Source organism: Puma concolor, chromosome B3 (assembly GCF_028749965.1).
Source record: "Puma concolor isolate L17-30 chromosome B3, mPumCon1.1.hap2, whole genome shotgun sequence".
In the NCBI taxonomy this organism is placed as follows: Eukaryota; Metazoa; Chordata; class Mammalia; order Carnivora; family Felidae; genus Puma; species Puma concolor.
In genome coordinates, this window is record NC_141672.1 from 141,811,134 (window position 1) to 141,831,120 (window position 19,987).

General features: G+C 44.2%; 1 protein-coding gene across 4 annotated transcripts in view; it reads right to left on the reverse strand.

Annotated features, from left to right (window-relative positions):
• The window catches only part of NTRK3 (neurotrophic receptor tyrosine kinase 3), a 400,390-nt gene that overhangs the window by 42,976 nt on the left and 337,427 nt on the right, over nt 1-19,987 (reverse strand). For 2 of the 4 annotated variants that reach the window (XM_086711501.1, XM_086711506.1), the window contains one exon: nt 3,464-3,538. The exons of the other annotated variants lie outside the window; for them this stretch is intronic. In XM_086711501.1, the coding sequence (XP_086567627.1) occupies nt 3,464-3,538 (75 nt within the window). The remainder of the gene's footprint in view (nt 1-3,463; nt 3,539-19,987) is intronic. 4 annotated transcript variants of the gene reach the window in all.

Here is a 19,987-nt window from a genome sequence, read left to right on the forward strand (position 1 = left end):
GGAAACCAGACAACAGGCCATAAGCAGTAAAGAACCAAGACTTGATGGGGTAGTCATAATCCAGTAGTTGGAAGACCACAGTGAGAGACATTCACGTGCCTGGAGTATATTCCTAAGTGACACTGATACTGTCGTGATGAAGAAAACCCTTGGCAAATGACAGAGTAATAACTTCTCTCTACCCATATGACACATATCGTGACACTGAAAGAGACATTGCCTTAACGTTCACTGAAACCTCTGGATAAATGTGTTCTAGAAGTCCAAGAAAATAACAGCATCACAAGTGGAAATACTCTCTTTTGGCATGAAAGGAAAACTGGATAGGGTTACTGACATCTCAAAGTAATTCTTCACTTTGCTAAAGAGGCTCTCTCTGGTGCATATAAATGATGGTTTGTTTGCCATATAGCCTTACCAAGCTTGTGCAGAAAGTAAGATGCTACCTAAAGTTTTCTTCCTGGGAAGCACATAAATGTTCATTACACATAAATACAAGGTTACATGGTGAGATTGATGTTAAGTATAACCATAATAAGATACGGTCCAGAGACATCCTGCTTCTTGCTAATAGCAGTCCCAAGACTCGATGCAGTCTGTCTGTGGATTCCATTCACAAAGGCAGGCAGGAAATTTAGGATTCTCTTCAAGCTGAACCCTTCACTCAAACCCCTGTCAAAAAAACCTTTATCCAGCCTCAGACCTCCGCATGCATTCTCCCCACCCCTATTATCTATACACAGACCCATGCATCGTCCCTCCTTCCAACGTGCGTGAAACCCAGAAACACTTGACACGCTGAAGTCCAGTTCCACCTCTGCCTAGGATGGACGCCACAACAGGAAGACTTGCTCTCATGCCCCCGTCCCCGATTTTCCATGCCTATCCCCATTCCCAATGACAACGACACATGGAGAAGCGGAATTTGCTGTCCCTTCATGCACAATCAGCAAAGACTGGACAACCACCCCAACATATCTACTGCTCCTGATCCAGCCATGCAAATAAGCCCATTCGCAGGACCTTGGGGGATAACCTAGGAAGTCCTCCCTTTCCTTTCTTTCTCCCACTTCCTGCCAACCAGTATCTTTGGGTGAATGCAGAGACTAACTGATAGAGGCAGGATTTCAGATTTGGCTCAATGTAGGCTTAAATCCTGGCTCCACTGTTTTCCAGTGTTGTGTTTAAACGTCAGTGTTCTCATCCTTAAAGTGGCACTATGATAAATATTCATGGGAACAGTATAGATTAAATAAATCAGCCTCTTTAAAGTCCCTATCCAAGTGTTTGGTGTAGGTGCTCATCAAAGATAAGCTGCCATCCCAAACCACCCCTGAGGACACCAGGTGGAAGAAGAAAAGCCCTTAAGATGTCCTGAATGGCTAGTGCATGTCAAAGACTGAGGGGCATTCTATAAGATGCTCTCCCAAGTGGAGAAGCCCACAGCCTTACTCACTTTGACAATGGCTTAGTCATGTCAGCCAGAGGTGAAACCTAACTACTGAGCAGACAAGGTATGCTTCCAATGCCATGGCCGCCTTCTCCCTTCTCAATTTTTGTAATTCTGAGGTTTGTATTTCTTGCTTTGGAGTCATAATGTCTAGACCTGACTTGTTTCAGATAAATTTTATCCAAGCCGTGAAAGCCCTCTTTGGCTAAATTAAGTCAACTATATAACTTAAGGTATGTTATATGCCTTAGGCTACTCAAATGCTTTGGCCTCCCTGTCTAAAATTGTGCATGTGTGCGCACGCACACACACACACACACACACACACACGTACATACACAACTATCACCACCACCAGTAGTACCACCAAACACTTCCTTTTTCTTTCTCTGTTTTATTTTTCTTCAAAGGATCTATTATTCTTTTACATATAATATATTCTACTTTATCTTTATTTTCTATTTCCTTTATTAAGGGCAGAGATTTTTTCCTGTTTTTATCACAGTTGTATCCCCCAGCCCAGAGAATAGCTCATGATATATGGACAGTGTCCTAATTTACCAGGGAAGGTAACAGTTTATGCCTGTGGTGTCAATTTAATTATTAATAGCTTCCCTTTTCAGTCTCAGAGGTGTCCAGGTTTAGACAAATATACAAAGTTGATTAATAATAAGTAGTTGTTGAATTTAATTAATAAATTTGACCAATTTGATACTTTAATTAAAGCCATCAACTCCTCAAACCAAGAGTTTTACCCCGAGGTGAAGGAATTACATATGATGTTAAAAGCATGAGAAGAGATTGATTAATCTCTTATAATGGCCCTGCTTTCAAAATTCTCACAAGGCTAGCAAACATGGTCATTCTGATAAACTCTAACTCTACACAGCTGTTGGCGTTAAAAAATCCTGAACTGTAAGGCCGTTATTAGTAACAGTGCCAAGAGGAGATATCTATAAAAACGTGGTCCTGAGAGAACCTGGGAAGCTATGCCTAATTTACCTCCCTAACCGTATCACAAGAGAAATGAATGGAATTGGAAAAGCACCCCCGTGCACCTGCCCATGAGACTGCAGCATCAGGATGATATCACGTATTGGAGACTGGAGGTCTCTCACTTCAAAATGAGCTACTACACACCCCATAGTGTCCGAAAACAGCCTCTTGCCTGTGGGAAAACATCTCGAGACGGACATGTGTCCTCCTAGGCTGGGTGAGGTTTTTAAGGTTGGATAGGTAAATGTTGTAGTTCTACTTCCCCAAGTGGACCGTTCCCAAAACAGAAGGAAACAGCCCCTAGACGAAAAGTGGAAGGAAGCCATCCAGTTCAGTTTGATGAACAAGGCAAGACAGATGGAACTCTGACTCCGCATTATGTCCATTCTCCATGCCAGAGATTACCACAGAAATTAACATGGGGATGGGAAAAAGCTTCCCCCAAATACTCGGGGAGATGCCTCAGTCATGGTGCTACATAAAAACTGTCTTAAACATCAAATTTCTTAGACAAGCTTCATTTCAGGTCAACAGGGAGACCCCTGCTTCTTCAGACCCTTTAGCCTATGTGGCATTCTCAATTCCTTAAAGGGAGTGTAGGCACCCAAAGTGTACTCAAAACTCAAGGTCACACTTCCTGAAATGCAAGAAAGCAGCCAAACCATCATCCATGCAGAGCCTCCAGCCTTCACCACACACGCAGGCTTGGACAGAATCCTTGGCAGCCATTTAAACTCCGGCGGCTCTCCCAGATGTGCACCTAATTTTAGCAGACCATGGCCCCTCCACCCCCCACCATGCTTCCTCCCCATGAGATATCCCAAGCACATCAATGGCTTTGGCAGGAAACTTCCATGGAAGTGAAATGATGCCCCCCCGCCTGCTGGGAGGCAGGGAAGGAGAGGTGGGAAGCATCCCCCGCCCATGGAAGTTCCTCTCCAAAGTCTGCAAGCTGTCGGTCTGTGTGTGGACGGCCCTGCCCAGCCCCCTGGCCCCAGAAACAAAATCCAGACTCACTGTGGAAGCTGCCGGTGCTGCTAGCCTCTGTCGCTGCCATGACACGCTGATCGGGCCCTTCTGGCATGGCCCTTCCTGACAGTGAATGGAGGAGAGAGCGGGGTAGGGGAAGAGAGAATAAAGGATGAAGGCAGAGGAAGGAAGCATGGAAGGATGAAAGAAGGGAGGATAAGGGGAGTGGGTGTATCTTTAAGTGAATGGCGAGTTTCCTGGCATAGCCTCCAGACACCTGTCATACCACTAGGGGAAAAGGCTGACAGCATCAGCCCAGCTCCAAGGCCCTCACTCAGGAGTCCAACCAGAGATGCTACCCACAGCTCGGCAGGCACACCATCACACCACTCTTAATACATGGCACCCAGCTGTCTTCCTTTTGGTCTTCTACCAAGATCCACTGGCTTCCCTCCAAGGGCTCAGTTCTACTTCCAACAAGATGAGCCTCTCGGCCAACTACCACTCTGAAAGGAAGAGGGTTTTATCCAGAATTTTCACCCCCTTAAGTCAAAGAAATAGCACCTCTCCAAAGTTTCGGAGGGAATAGCTGTCCTTCCTGTCTCCAACAGAAAAATCATTGAATTCACCACCACTTTCAGGGCTTCCTTCCCAGATGCCCTTCCCTGCTTGCCCACTTTGGAAAAGGGGTGAGCTAGCCAGATGTCACCTGTGTGGAGCCTCAGCCTTTCTTCTCCTTGGTATCAACAGAGTCAGTGTGTACAGACTCCATTACCACTTGGGAAAAACTCATTCCCCTTAAAAGGCTTCTTGAGAAGTCAGAGGAGTAGGTATGTTAGGCAGCTTTTGAGAAGGGATATGCAATGACTTAGCAATGGCATTTCTCAAGTGCCTCCCAGGTCAAGAGCTGTGTTCAAAAGACAAGAGACAAAGCCCCTGCTCTCAGTCAAACCAGAGGCATAGAAGCATATCAAGGACCCAACAAAGAAGAATATTCATGAAGCAACACATCTCAATAGGGTGATACTGGGGAGACCATCCAGTGAGAACAGTGAAATGGGACCACTGGGTTTGATGGCAGTGAGGAGCAGACAGAGAGAAAGAACAAAGAGAAATACGAAAGAACAAATGGTAAGTCGAGAAGAGAAGACATTATGGGCTGAATGATGTCCCTCCCAGAACTCATTAAGCTGAAGTCCTAGCCCCCAGTCCCTCAAAATGTGACTGCATGTGGGGGCACCTGGGTGGCTCAGTTGGTTAAGCGGCAGACTTCGGCTCAGGTCATGAGTTCAAGCCCCGCATCGGGCTCTGTGCAGATAGCTCAGAGCCTGGAGCCTGTTTCAGATTCTGTGTCTCCCTCTCTCTGACCCTCCCCCGTTCATGCTCTGTCTCTCTCTGTCTCAAAAATAAAATAAACGTTAAAAAAATTTTTTAAAAAAATATGACTGCATGTGGAGAGGTAAGTAAGATAAAAACAAGGTCATATGGGTGGGTCCTAATCCAATACAACTGATGTCCTTATAAGAATAAGAAATTTGGGGGCACCTGGGTGGCTTAGTTGGGTAAACATCCAACTCTTGCTCTCTCATCTCAGGTCATGATCTCACGGTCCATGAGATTGAGCCCCACATTGAGCCCCAGGCTGATGGTGCAGAGCCTGCTTGGGATTCTCTCTCTCTGCCCCTCCCCTGCTTGCATGCATGCATGCTTTCTCTCTCTCAAAATAAATAAACAAACTTAAAAGAAAGAATAGGAAATCTGGTCACAGACATTCACAGAGGGGAAAAGATGTAAAGAAAGACACGGAGGAAAAGACAGCAAGTACAAGTCAAGGAGACAGGCCTCAGAAGACACCAACCATGCTGACACCTTGGTCTCAGACCTCCAGAAGCATGATGAAATAAGTTTCTGCTGTTTAAGCCTCCAGTCTGTGGTGCTTTGTTACAGCAGCCCTAGGAAATGTATACAGAAGGTATCAGACATGTTGGAAATGAACAAGCACCACTGTGGAATGAAGGCAGGCTGGCTGGGGTAGAGCTGAGAGGACTTCTTGTGGGAGGGGGCCAGGAAGCAGTTTGGCAGACAGCCTGAGGGCCCTGGGGGCCAGGGTAAGAAATTTATAATTTTGCGAAATGAAGATTCACTCAAATCTCTTAAAGAAGCAGCTGGAATGATGGAAGGTTTGAAGAGTATGGGCAAGGTGACTCTGAATCTGAAGGTACATTTGTTGATCCAAGAGTTGGTCTGGTCATGGAGTGGACTAGGGTGCTTCCTGACAACATACAAAAACAAGTAACACTGAAGTAAAGAGAGAGAAAGATCAGGTAAGGAGTCAGGTATAGATGATGAAGAGACAGGTTCAAAAATGCCTCCCCTTTGGGAAATGTCCCAAGAGGGTTTTCACTCATGCTAACAGGCTGCTGAGTATCTGCTTGAGAAGCAGGAGGTGGCCATGGTGAGTTTTATCTCCAACAAGCCAAGTTTCAATCACCAGTGAATTCTCCAGGGGAGGTTAACAGCTTAAGCAATCAAAGAGAGAAGAGGTGGAGGCTAAAAATGTAAATTCAACCAGCTTCTGCCTAAAAGCAAAAAGGCATTATAAGCATGTGTGTGTGTGTGTGTGTGTGTGTGTGTGTGTGTGTGCGAGGTTTCCCAAAGTAGATGTCTAAAAAAGCAGCACCAGAACTTTAAAGGAGAGCAAAAAGAAAAACCAATAGATGAGGTAAAGAATGGCTGGGATAGGGAAGAAATTGTGGAGCCAGGCATCACGAAGGCACTGAACAAGAATGTTAAGTGGTCAGGGAATGGAGGGTGGAGAAAAGAATGGGGCAGCTATTAATAAATGTCATTCAACAGTTCCAAAAAGGATTAGAATTTTTAGAGGAAAGGCATTTGAATTTTGCCAAGATGAGATAATTAGTGACCCCCGAAACTTACAGTCAATGAAGTGCTGAGATCAGAAGCCCAAAAATTAAGACAGAAGATAAAAGCAACCTATTTCAGTAGTCGAGGAGACACATGCCAGTTGGAAGGGGCAGAAAGGTCAAATGAAGATTTTTCTTTAATGTAGAAGAGATAGACCATGGATTTTGGAGTACAAAGAAGGGAGGAAGTCTTCAAGGTTTCAGAGTGGGACAGACACAGTCCCAGAGAGCAGTGGGCTAGAGAGGGCAGGTGACACGTGGTGAGGTGTGAGGGAGGTGAGAAAGAACACAGACGCGAATTTGTAGATATGGAGAGGGTGAAAATTTCATAGCGTCACAGAAATATATACTTGACACACTTCCTCGTGCATGCATAATAATGGCTCTTTACTTTTCTGCTTTATACCCATCTAAGCACTTTCTATTATAGGGTTGACTCAGGATCTCAGAACTGGGGCAAAAGCAAAACTTTGAGGTCACCTACTGCAACCTCATGTTCAATGCAGGTGTCTCTATAACATGTCTAAAATGTGGTCATCTCAATTTCCTGGAAAATTCCCCAGAAATGAAGAACCCACCGTCTTACTGGGTGGTCTGTTCCATTTCCACATGGTATAGGTAACTGCCTTGGGGCATGGTGCTTCACCAACCTAGAGTTTTCTGGCCCTGCCACATCCGGAGGTAAGGGAACATGTTGCAGCGCCCATTTACCAGGCCAAAATGATGGAAAACAATTCCCCAGATGATCTCTGAATGGGATGAAAACTGGTTTTGTGATTTCTGATTGTCCCAAACTGCGGCACCCTGGAGCACCATCCCAGGTCAGTCATTCACCAAGAGGTACACCTGCCTCCTTGTTTATTTCACTGAGCAGACATTTGCAGAAAGCCTACTGTATATCAGATATGGACTTTTGTGACTGGAGAATAAGGCATGGGTGTTGCCTTTTCAGAAATCAAAACTACTGTGAACAAGTATGTGTTGACAGATGTTCTCGAGAATACATTTTCACAATAAAAATGTAAAAAAAATCATTTCCTACAACATATTTGAGGTATTAGGGCAGCATTCCTCACCTCTGATGACCATGTCCTCTGCTCCGGGCATTTCTTCCCTACCCTTAAGTTTCACCGAATTTGTGTTACATTTTTGGGACTATGCTTGGCCCAAATCACCTTACTGGTGCTGGTTTTACTACCAAACTGGAGATCCCAAACTCTCTGAATTAGGGTCTCCTTGCTTGTTGCCTCCTCTTCCTTAAATATCTTTGCCACAAAGCCCAACTAGAAAAAAAAATGATGGATCTAACTCTAAAGCCTACCTGACCTCATAGAGACCCTACTGTACTGGTACACTATTGAAAACTTCCTTTCAAAAATGGCCTTGCATTCCTTAAAAAACCTTACCTATGAATCAGAGCACTGAACCCAATCTGCCCTGCCTTATTTTTGTGTGTAATCTGAATAATACTAATTAATCTCTCTGAGCCTCAGTTCACTGGTAGGAATAACAATACTGGCTCAATTGACTTCCAAGTACTTCAATGATGATCAGAGAGAAGCACTGGATCTGAGATGGGGGACCAATATTCTTGCCTCAACTCTACCACTAAATAGATGCATGAACTTGAGAGACACCTGCTCCCTCTCTGGGGTTCAATGTCCCCATCTGTTAAGTAAGTGGGTTTGACAAGATGACCTCCAAGTTTATTTCTAGCCAGGATTTCACAAGTTTACCAGCATAGATTGCTTACATAAATTTTACCCAGGCATTTATCAAGGACTCTAATTAAATACTTTTGAACAAAGAGGTCAGTATGTGGAGAAGAAGAGTCCAAATGGCAGGAATCATAACCATAGAATAACTATATTCAAAGAATGCTGATAATTGGGTCAACATCTGCTTGGGAGCAAGACTCCAGCAGCAAATCCAAGCCTTGAGCTATTGTACATTCCAAAAAAAAAAAAAAAATTAAAAATACACTTAATTTCTGGTACATTGTACATTGATAATAGTTGCAGGTGGCACAGAGCTGGGAGGAAAAGCTATATCTAGACCACAAAGAAACCTTGGTAGAGTGGAATACGGAACCAAATCTAACAAGAAGAAGCCACATTTGCTATACATAAGATCAAAAAAAAAAAAAAAAAAAGCCAGCAACAACAACAAAAACATTTAAGTGAAGAGTAAAAAAAAAGCAAGCAGAAGATAATTTAAAATGTTGGGATACTAGGGTCATCTCTGTGAACTTGGGCATATAAACCTAAATTAATCCCAGTAATTCAGGCCCGCCTGCCAAAATCCTCCCTCTGTAAATGATCCTTCAACACAGATAGATACATTCAATAAACTCACATCGACACCTTATTAGATCTCTTCAACTCTGAGAAGCTAAGGTTTGAGCATGACTAAAAGGATGCAGTAGAATCCTTGAATTGAGAGCACTGATTGGGATGGGATATACCATAACTGGGACAATATGACACAGGTACCACTAATTCCCTTCCCTCTACCCATGGTAGACATCACCAATTAATCCCACATGCTTTTTCACTGGATGCAACCGCCAACTTCCTCTTATCATTCTATGCTGAGGAACCACTTTCAGTCTAGGAGAACTGGTACCTTCGGGGCACCTGGGTGGTTCAGTGGGTTAAGCATCTGACTCTTAATTTTGGCTTGGGTCATGATCTCACAGTTTGTGAGTTCAAGGCCTGCATCAGGCTCTGCATTGCTGACAATGCAAAGCCTGCTTGGGATTCTCTCTCTCTCTCCCTTTCTCTGCCCCTCCTCTGCTTACATACACACTCTTTCTCTCAAAATAAATAAACTTTAAAAAAAAAGAACTGTTACCTGAGATCTACTTGCCATCCCTGCAGCCCACAATAGTTGGCATCAAGGCAATTCGATTTGCAAGCAACAAGTCATGTTTTAGGTATAAAGGACATCTAGCGACATGGAAAGCATTAGCGGTTCTGACAGTAAAGTGACTCCTCTCCATTTAGAAATGAAGAATACAAGCTGGTCTCTTTAAGATCAGCAAAAAATGGCTGAAAACAAGAATATATGCCCAGGTCATCTGTAAGAGCCTGAGTGGTTTCCAGGCCTTCATAGCTCAATTGTACCCTGATTGATGCAAATGAAGAAAGAATATGTCTTTCAGAAGGGGGACTGGCCGGTCATAGAGACCTGGGAAGGGAATGACACGGAATTGGATGGTGGCAGTGTTCATCCCTTCCTGGCTTCTGTCAGGGGAGAGACGTGGACTTCGGCAGAAGACTTGGAGTACTTCTAAACTTACTGGAAAGTCTCTGTTATCAAATGGATATGCGTATATCAGTCTCCCTTAGCTGGATGCTTCTAATAGTTTGATGCATCTGACTTTCTTGCTTTGACTTCTTCTTTAAGCAACCTTCTCAATATGATCAGCCTTCCCACACAGACTGGCTTATTGGGAGTGAATGCTTTGATCATATAGCCTTTGAATAATCTGGCCCCCTGTGTGCATTAATAAGTTGTCCTTCGGGTGCTAAGTGAAGTCTCATGGGCGTTTTAATTATTGTGAGACATCCCCTCAGGCTTCTTCACTGATAAGCAGATGTTTGGGCCTTTGGTGGGGAATCAGATCCCAATATATCTACCCAGAGTCCCCACATAATGATTATTGGTGTATGGCAAGTGGGGACTTACAAGGAGCCATTTAAAATGGATTAAATGCTTAGGCCATTATTCCTTACCCATTACAAACATTTGACATGGGATTATATATTTTTTAATTAAGCACTTTCTTCAAGCATTCTCATAAAAACAGAATAGGTTCCTTTGCTTTCTAGGAAACTACAGGCCATGCAGATGCCCAAATAACTCAAGGGCATGAATAAATAAATAAATACAAAGACCAGGAAGCTGGGGGTTTCCCCAATGGGTAAGAAAAAGATCAACTTCAAGAACAAACTGGGCCACAAATCAAAGGTCAATCCTGGCTGTAGAGGTGAAAGAGCGTGACTCAACAAAGAAAAGGTAGCCAAGGTTGTCATGGTGATTGGCAGAGTGGGACACATGGCATGCTGACCACCCTTGCCAATCAACTTTAGGACGTTGATGAACTTGACTCATTTTTTGCAGAGTGTACATGATCGTTTTCTTAGCAGACTATACTGGTGGTCATGGTGGTTAAGGGTGGTGATGACAGGGGTCATAAAACCAACAGTACCCAGGCCAACAGTTCAACACTCTTGTATATCCATCATCTCATGTTATGCACAATAACGTGCAGTGACCATCATGCTGCATATGACAAGAGAGAGAAAGGAGGGAGGCCTAGTTAAACCAGCCTTTTATATATATCTATAGTTATTGCCTATATACGTCTATCTAATATCTACATCTATATCTTACCTATATCTCTCTATACAGATATTGTTTTTATCCCCAAGGCTCTAGTGCACCTGACCCCAAAATCTTCCTTTGGGGCAACAAGGGATGGCACACATTTAGGATGCCTGGAGAATGAGCTCTGATTCTGAAGACCTTCGTCTACCATAGAATTCATGGTGTATATTTAGCAGAAGTTAGCTCCTAATTGGATCCACCAATTCTACAACGGGAAGCTCTACCTTTGAACAACTAGATGCTTTCTCTTTCCTCCTGGGCTTCCGACAGACCAACTCAAGTGTCTAAACCAGTCCCAGAGGAATAAGTGGTTTTGCTTTGTATTTGCCCGAGTTGTCTCGAGGCTCTTTTCCCTTCCAATTTTAGTACCCAGCACCCAAACCCATGATAGGAAATACCTTGCCTTGTAATTTAAAATTATTTAAAATTTCTTATATATAATTTCTACCTTATTCACTTACATAGAATAATAATTACCATCTATTGAGTGCCTAATAGGTATCAGGCAATTTGCATACATTATCTTATTTAATCTGCACCAAAGAAGAAATTGTTTCCCCCTCCCCACCCCCCCTCTTTCTCTATCTATTTATCTCTCTGTTTCAGATGAGGATCTAAGGCTTAGAGAATTTATGAAATTTTCCTAAGGTCACATAGCTCATAAGCAGAAGCTCAGAATTCAAAGGAATATCTATCTACTTGACTCCAGAATTAATGGGTGTTCTGCCCACTTTTTCTCAGGTCTTCCCTCACCCCTACCTCAACTTTGTCCTGTGGGATTAGCTAGGCTAAACCTGAAAACAAAACCAACTAGGACTAAAACTCGCGTTCAAAATTTTGAATTTCAGATGCTGTACTGACCCGGTCCTCTGCCTCTTCTTCCTCCTCCCACCCAAGCTTCTCTCCCCCTCCAGTTTAGATAGAGCACCCCCTCCAGTTTAGATAGAGCACAAAGTCTTGGGTTTTGAGGAATAGGAGACAAACAATTCCCTACAGGAGGAAGTCAAGGGAACACACTGTTCTCTTTACATGCAAATATCTTAATTACAGCTGGTAAAGAAGATATTTGTATGGAAATTTATGTATCTTTATATGTTCTGCATTCAGTTTGCCTCAGAAAAAAAGAAAGGTCTTTTACACTTTGGTAACCCAAACAGGGCCTGTTCAGATACACAGAGGTGTCAGTTGACAGAGGTTCTGCTATCCTGTCCTCCATGTGAGCAGAGAAGAATGAAATGAGACAACATCTGATTCAGGAGCCTCTTGACCCTGCCTCTGTTTCTGGTTTCTTCAGGATGAACTCCAGTGTAAACGTGTCTCAAGTTCTCAGGATTTTCTGATGGGTCATCTCCTTGTTTTTTTTTTTTTTTCTCCCAGTATCTGTCCCTGTGGAGGTAAGGCTGACTATGACAGAATCCATCCCATACGTTGCACCACCATCATGGACAGAGGATAACAACCAGATTTCAAAATTACAGGGAGATGAGACCAAGTCTAAAAGAGACCACTGGGAACTGCTCTCAGAAAAAGGACATTATTTTTTGGCAGGGCAAGGGAAGGAGATACGTATATTCCACTGAGTCCTCACCAGTCAAGATACACCCAATGAATAAAATACAACCAATAATCTATGAAGAGGCTATACTGGTTTCAATGAGCTTCTTAGCATTGTACTGGTGTTGTAATGTCTGTTTTATAATATAAACCATGTTTATTTCTACTGAAAACATAAGATGAAACAGACTTACCTTACAGCAGCTAGACGTAATTGAGGATGTCCTACTTCTAAAGGGTATTACAAATTAGAAAGAAAAAGATAAATCTCTCACTGATAATGGCTTTCCTTCACCACATCTGGAAAGAATAAGTGGGCACCTGTAGAATCCCAGGAGATGCACCACAATAGAGTGAGTAAACCATCTGTCGGGGGTGGTTTTGATGCTATTCAGCTTGGGGCCACAGGGGTGAAACAAATGACATTTAAGGCTCCTTCCAGCTTCATGTTTCTTTAAAATGGAATGATTTGGCATTTGTTCATCTGTTTCTAACACTCTAGGGATACAGACAGGGTAGGTGGCCTGTGCATTTGTGTAACATCCATCCTGACCCTTGATTTTACTGTTATTCTTTTTTCAAGGTGATGATGAAAACTGCAAGAGACTCTGGGTACCCAGGCCTTGGCCTTCAGTTGACCTTCCAGGCCCCACTGATTCTGATGGCTTCTCTTCCATACTCCACTGCTACTACCAGAGCACGAGGCCTCATTGCTTCTTGCTTGGACTATTGCCACAGATGGCACTATGCCTTGGTGGTCCTGGTTCCCTGCAGCCCACCCTCCACGCCACTGCCCGATGACCTGTCCCCACATGCAGCCTCATTTACACTAAAACAGATGATGCAACTTTCCACGACAGTCCACTGGCACCCACACCAGAACAGCTGGACTTCCAAGGCCTGCCGCAGTGGCCCCGTCCTTCCTTTACAAACATTTCCTTCCACGCGTCTGCACTTTCGGCCCGCTGAGTGACACACTGTTCTAGGTCACCCTCCTGGTGTGGCAAGCCTCCAAGCTGCCTCCATGCGTTTGCTCATGCTACCCCCCACCCCCCGACGGGAGTGCCCTCCTAAAATTCAACCCACTGACCACCCATCAACCCCTTAAGATCCACATCATCCCTCTGATTAAATGGACCTTTGAAATTGGTAATGGTAACCCCTTTGTATGAGTTTTCCTCCCTCTGGCCTGTTGGGGAGTTACAAATTTTCACCTTGTTTTATATTCCCTGCAAAAAATTTAATTTCCTTGGGAACACAGACTGCATTCTATTCATCCTTGCACATAGTCAGGGAATTGAATTGAATTCTGTTCCCAACATGTGGACTTTCTCAATGGCTAGAGGATTTGGCACGAGGGGAAATGAACCAGCACGGACAAAGTTCAGCAGACGTACAAAGTGGATTCTTCATCATAAGGCCTAAGGCCCTCACACTGACTTTGCTGTTGAGAAATCTCGGGGTCTTGAAAATATCACCAACCCTTTCTAAGGCTCTTCCATAAAATGGAGGCTAATAATCCCTGGCAGCTTACTTCTTCCCTGCAAGGTCTCAGAAGACCTTCTTCCTTTCCAGGCAGAACAGTAAGAGGCTGGTGTGCAAGCACAAACCCCCACAATCAGCATGTATAAAATGAGCATTTCTCTTTCAGCTGGTTTGAGTGTGAGGGTTTACATGGTCAACTGATGAGCCGCAGAAAGGCAGGAAAATCAGGTGATATTCAAAGCCAGCTATTCATTCACTGATTCCCTGCTGCTACCAGTCTTGTTCTCATCATCACTATTACATGTGGCTGGAACACATAGATCTGCCCTAAATCTTAACTGGGGATCCCAGTGCTTAGCCCTGCAGGGCATGGAAGTCCCTCCACAAAGTACTGCAAGAGCTCCACGACTGAGTGCAGGTAAGAGATAGAAGAATGCCATGGCCCCATGTTCTTCTACTTCAACTAAAGCACTTTTCTCTCTCTCTCCCCCTATCTACCTTCTCTCTCTCTCTCTCTCTCTCTCTCTCTCTCTCTCTCTCTCTTATAAGGGTCCATCTGAAGAAAAGATTTACTGCTATAAAAAATGTGTTGGAAAACTATGCAACGAATCCAACCTTGTAAGTTGAGAAGCAAGAGTACTGACCTAAAGTCAGTATCACCAAAGTAAGTGAGGGGCTGAACCAGAACCCAGCCCTTTAAGCCCTATCCAGGAAAAGGATCAGTGAAGGCATCAATGTATCTAAAGATGAAATGGCAGAATACCCACCAAAGTCCAAACCATGACTTCCCATGAGGTGACAGAAAACAATGCTATTGGTGTGGCCAGTCCCCTGTGAAGAGGTGAGAAACCTCAAGACAATGACAAAGACAGACAGGAAGTGCCTACATTGCATATGATAAATTCAGGTCGATGGCCAGAAACATATTTATCCCATGTCTGTGGTCACAGCAGGGACTAAATCTTCCTGCCTTCTAGTCACCACATGAGTCATGGGACCCCAAAAGCAAAGATGGAAGAACACTCCCCAGCACTAGCATTCCTAAACCCCTGTGGGGAGATGCCCAAAATAACTTCTTCACTTTGTTGCTGGAGTCCCATCGATTGTACCTCAACTTCCTGGTCATCATGTCCTCTCCAAATCATCTTCATACCAGATTGCTGGAGTGTTCCATGGCTCAAAACACCAGGCCCCACCCTATATTCACTTCTGAATTTTGTGGAATGCTCTCTTGCAGGTAGATGTCCACAGCACCACCACGGTGTTGGAATAGGAATAACACAGTCTAGGAAAGTTGAAGGTTTGGAAGTGCTGAGATGGACAAAAGAATCCAAGTAATTCCCATCACTGATAAAACATCAAGAAAGTCTTTCCAACAATTCTTATGCCCATCAGGCTGATTTTTGTCCAATTACCTTAAATATCCCAAAGAGCTGAAGAAGAGGAAGAAAAGAAAGCAAATTTCAATCACTAAACTAGATCCAGGTATTATGGGGAGAAGCTATTTCAAGGCTGGAGGTTGTTCCTTTGTTTTATCAGGAAGGGGAAAAGGGGGCTGGGATATTGAACAGCTGTGGTCCAGGGCAAAGCAATAACAGAGAGTGCTTAAGAGGACGTCGGCTTTATTCTTGTATCTTCAGCCCTGTCTCCCTTCTTTTCTAAGGAAACCAAGCCTCGGGCTCAGTTATCATTACCACTAGAACTTAGCCCCATAGAAAGTAAAACCTAAAAGAGACCATAAAACCAGGATCCAAACCCCAGAACTTACAGATGAAAGTAAAGCCTCTAACTGGACGTAGAGCTGTCATTGAGACCAAGATATCCTAAATAGCAGTCCTGTCCCTCAACGAACTTGGATTCCAAAATGTCTGATATTTTTTGTATAATTACTGTGCAAATCCATTGGCTTTAATCAAGGAAACAAGGTCGTAATACCTATAATCAGCATACATCTATCCTCCACACCTTCCTCCGTGTTCATTCCTTCTGTAGCTTTGTGCAGCTTAATGGGACTTAGCATTAAAGTTGTATTCAGAATTCGCTCAAGATGTGTATAACATGGCACCATGTCTACAGCAGATGTTCTGGCCAACTAAAGCTCTGAGCATGCCCAGATGTCTGCTTATAACCATGTCTCTCTGCTAGAATGGGGCACCCTCTCCCAAGGCAAAAGAAAAGAACATACACATAATTTAGGGGCTGTGAACATGAGGAGTCCCAAGCCTTCCCTTAACCTCCTAATCTAAGCTAGTGAACTCTAGTCCTATCAGCATTCTCTCTAAAGACAGTGACCAATGATTGCACAGTTGCAAAAGATTCCTGTAAGAGTCTGGAATTACAAGTTGCTCATAAAGTTGAGTCCCTCAAGAACTTCTTATAGCCCACCTACCCCTCTTCCAGAACACAGGGAACTCTGGAGTTCTGGGGCCTCTGAAAGGTGAATTAAGGATTGCCCTGGGGCAAAGAGATCCAAAGAAGACAGTCTACAATAGGTAGTGGATCCCTTCACCTCCACTTCAACCAAAAAGTCCTACTGGTTTAAGGAACAACGTGGCTAAGTGCAGTGCAGTATTCTGGAGTGGGTCCTTGGACATTAAAAAGGATATTAGTGGGAAAATTGATAAAATTCAAAGTTTAGTTTCATTAACAATTTGCATCGATGTTAATTTTTTTAGTTTTAACAAATGTTGGCCATGTATCATGGACAACAGGAGGAAAAACTGGGTGAAGTGCATATGGGAACTCTCTTTATGATCTTTGCAACTTTTCTGTCAATCTAAAATTACTCCAAATAGGGGCGCCTGGGTGGCGCAGTCGGTTAAGCGTCCGACTTCAGCCAGGTCATGATCTCGCGGTCCGTGAGTTCGAGCCCCGCGTCAGGCTCTGGGCTGATGGCTCGGAGCCTGGAGCCTGTTTCCGATTCTGTGTCTCCCTCTCTCTCTGCCCCTCCCCCGTTCACTCTCTGTCCCAAAAATAAATAAAAAATAAAATTACTCCAAATAAAAATGTATCTATAAAAAAAGGAAATGGGGGGCACCTGGGTGGCTCAGTTGGTTGAGCGTCTGACTTTGGCTCAGGTCATGATCTCGCAGTTCGTGAGTTCAAGCCCCATGTTGGGCTCTGTTCTGATGCCTCAGAGCCTGGAGCTTGCTTCAGATTCTGTGTCTCCCTCTCTCCACCCCTTCCCCACTCATGCTCTGTCTTTCTCTCTCTGTCTCTCAAAGATGAATAAACGTTAAAAACGTTAAAAAAATTTTTTAATAAAAAAAAAAAGAAATGGGACCATCACTTTCCTTAGGAATGGAATATAGACTCTCCCTCTCCCCGCCCCAGCATAGTTCTCCTCCAGATAAATAGGAATATGGGTAACAAATTATTAGGATATTCAACAAACAGCAAGGGAACAATCGGGCCCCATAACGGGGCTCTGGCCACTGGGCCGCCTGGATGCGATGCTCATCGTCTGATAGAATCAATTTTCCTACCATGGTGCCTCGGCCTACTAAGGAAAACCTAATGGCCGAAAGCCCAGAGACAAATCTGCCTAAGCCCTCTCCAAAATGGGTCTGCGTCCCTCAAGGAGCAGTATTCCCAACTACTAATCCTCTTCCAGGCAGTTAAGCAGGGTGTCAGGACACAGTATTCTTGGCCTTGGAGGAAAGATCTTAAGACTCAGGGCAGTTGGCAGCCACTTGCCTAAGTGGGGATGAACAGAGTTGTGAAAAGACCCATCCTTTTAGCGCTGTTTCAGATTTCCAACTAGGGGGACACCTACTGGAGTAACAACTGGAATGCTCTCCAGCCTGCATCCCACCCCTTGGGAGGAATAACTTCTCTGATTGGTGGGGGCCAGCATGCAGGCCACATCCTTTCCCCCTTCTGATGGGCATCTGTCTATCTACAGAGAATAGAAATGAGCCACAAGAGTTCTGCCCTAGTAGAGCAAAGCCTGAAATATTCCCAGGCTGCCATGATTGGACAGAAAGTCTAGACTGGGAATTCAATACGAGGAAGCTCATTGTTGTTGCCCAGCGAGGCCACCATCTGCAACTATTCTATCATGATACAAGTGCACATTATAATCTCCATCTGTCTGGATTCCGTGTCTCAAAGGGCTCAGAACTCAGCATCTGAGCAGGGAAGAGGTGTGCCAGATACTGGGTGAGCCTCCCAAAACCCCAACAAAGAGCAAGGGGTATTGATGTCTCTATGTAATCCTGCAAGTCAGCTGGCTGAAATCACCATCACTAGTTTTTAACGTTTATTTATTTTTGGGACAGAGAGAGACAGAGCATGAACGGGCGAGGGGCAGAGAGAGAGGGAGACACAGAATCAGAAACAGGCTCCAGGCTCTGAGCCATCAGCCCAGAGCCTGACGCGGGGCTCGAACTCACGGACCGCGAGATCGTGACCTGGCTGAAGTCGGACGCTTAACCGACTGTGCCACCCAGGCGCCCCACCATCACTAGTTTTTAAGGGTAAAAGCAAATTACAAGTTCTTTCACAGCTCTGGCTCCTCCTCCACACACTTCCAGCTATTTGGCTTCCATCTAAGGGCCTCTCTCCACGTAATACAAAAAATGAATTAATTAGTCAACAAAACTTTGAGAATGTATTTTCTTTTCAATTAACTTGGACTCCCTTTGATTTAGAACATTCCCCCTTTCCCCACCTAGTCAACTGAAAGTGTTTTCTTGTTGGTATGCTTTTTTTTTGCTTTCCAGGGGGGATGAATGGAAGCACCAAGATGGCAGGTGGGGCCAAGCTCCCCCATTGTTTACAAATGTCACGTGACACCCAGACTTTGCAAGCAGAGGATAAAAGGGGCACCTCAGGATAATCTCTCCATCTTCAGGTTGGGAATAGCAGTAGAAAGTAAGTCTATCTTATCTTAACCTTCCTGATACATCATCAGACATGGAATGATATGCCATTAGAATGGAATGTTGGAAGAGAAAGGAGTTTTGCTTCACCCATACCGTGGCAGAGATTGCCAGCTGCTCACTACCACCCATGTTCTTCTCTTCTACCTGAGAACACAGTTACACTCCATTTCTCAGCCTCCCTTACAAACAGTGAGACCATGCATGTGATTGGGTTCTTGCCGTAAGAGACAGTCCCCTCTTCCAGATCAGACCCATTAACCACATGCATTCTTTCATGTCCATTTCCCCCTTCCAGCTGTGGAATGGGGATGGATGCCTATGGTGACCAAGGACACCACACAAAGAAGAGGGTAGAGCTCCAGCAGCCTGAACAACTGCACAAAGGAGGGCTACTTCTCCAACAAGTTCACCTGCTCATACTGGTATATGACCTACAAATAGGCTTCTATTTGTGTGGGAACCAATATATATACATTTGCATCTATTCACTATAGCAGGTGGCCTAGCTTAACTAATACACTTGGGTAAGCCTTATTCAAAATGCCCATTTTGGGATTAGGAAGACATTGTATTTTAGCTCCAATAATAGTAACACTAATTAATATTTATTTAACATTTATTATCTCAAGAGCTTTATATTCATTAAGTCTTAATCCTTACAGTAAATGCATATGATATGGACTAGTAGCCCCATTTTACAGTTGGGGATGCTGAAAGGTTAAATACCTTGCCCAAGGTTATCCAGCCTGGAATTATAGGAGCTGGGATGCAAACCAGGTAATGTGGGCCCAAGAGCCTATACTTTTCATCACTGGCCATGGGGGCACCATGGCATCCACGAAATCAAATATTCTACCAGTCAAATCAGTTTATTCTAGATTATTCCCACATCCAAATGGGTACTGTTGACATCCTCCCAGGGGTTCCCAGGCACCCTGATCTGGAATTGCCAACTCAGAACCCAGTGCCTTGTTATCAAATGCCAGACATGACTTCTGTCCCCCCTTATGTGTCTCTGCCGACATTTTGGCATACTTCCCCTCATATCTCCTGGACGCTTGGCTCCACCCCCTACCAAGACTCAACTCTGACTTGGGGTCATCCTTGACTCTGACCACCACTCACCTGTGTCCTCTGGACATTGTCCCCAGGTACTTATTCTACATGCTTAGATAATGGATTCCCTACAACATCTGCAAAGACTAAGCTCCCCTAGATGGGCATCTGTTTGCCAGTCAGACTACTCTTGGTCTGGCCTAATCTACTTCTTGCCTAACTCTGAAGCCCCATTCTGACTTCATCCATTCATTCCTATTTTTATTGGGCATCTC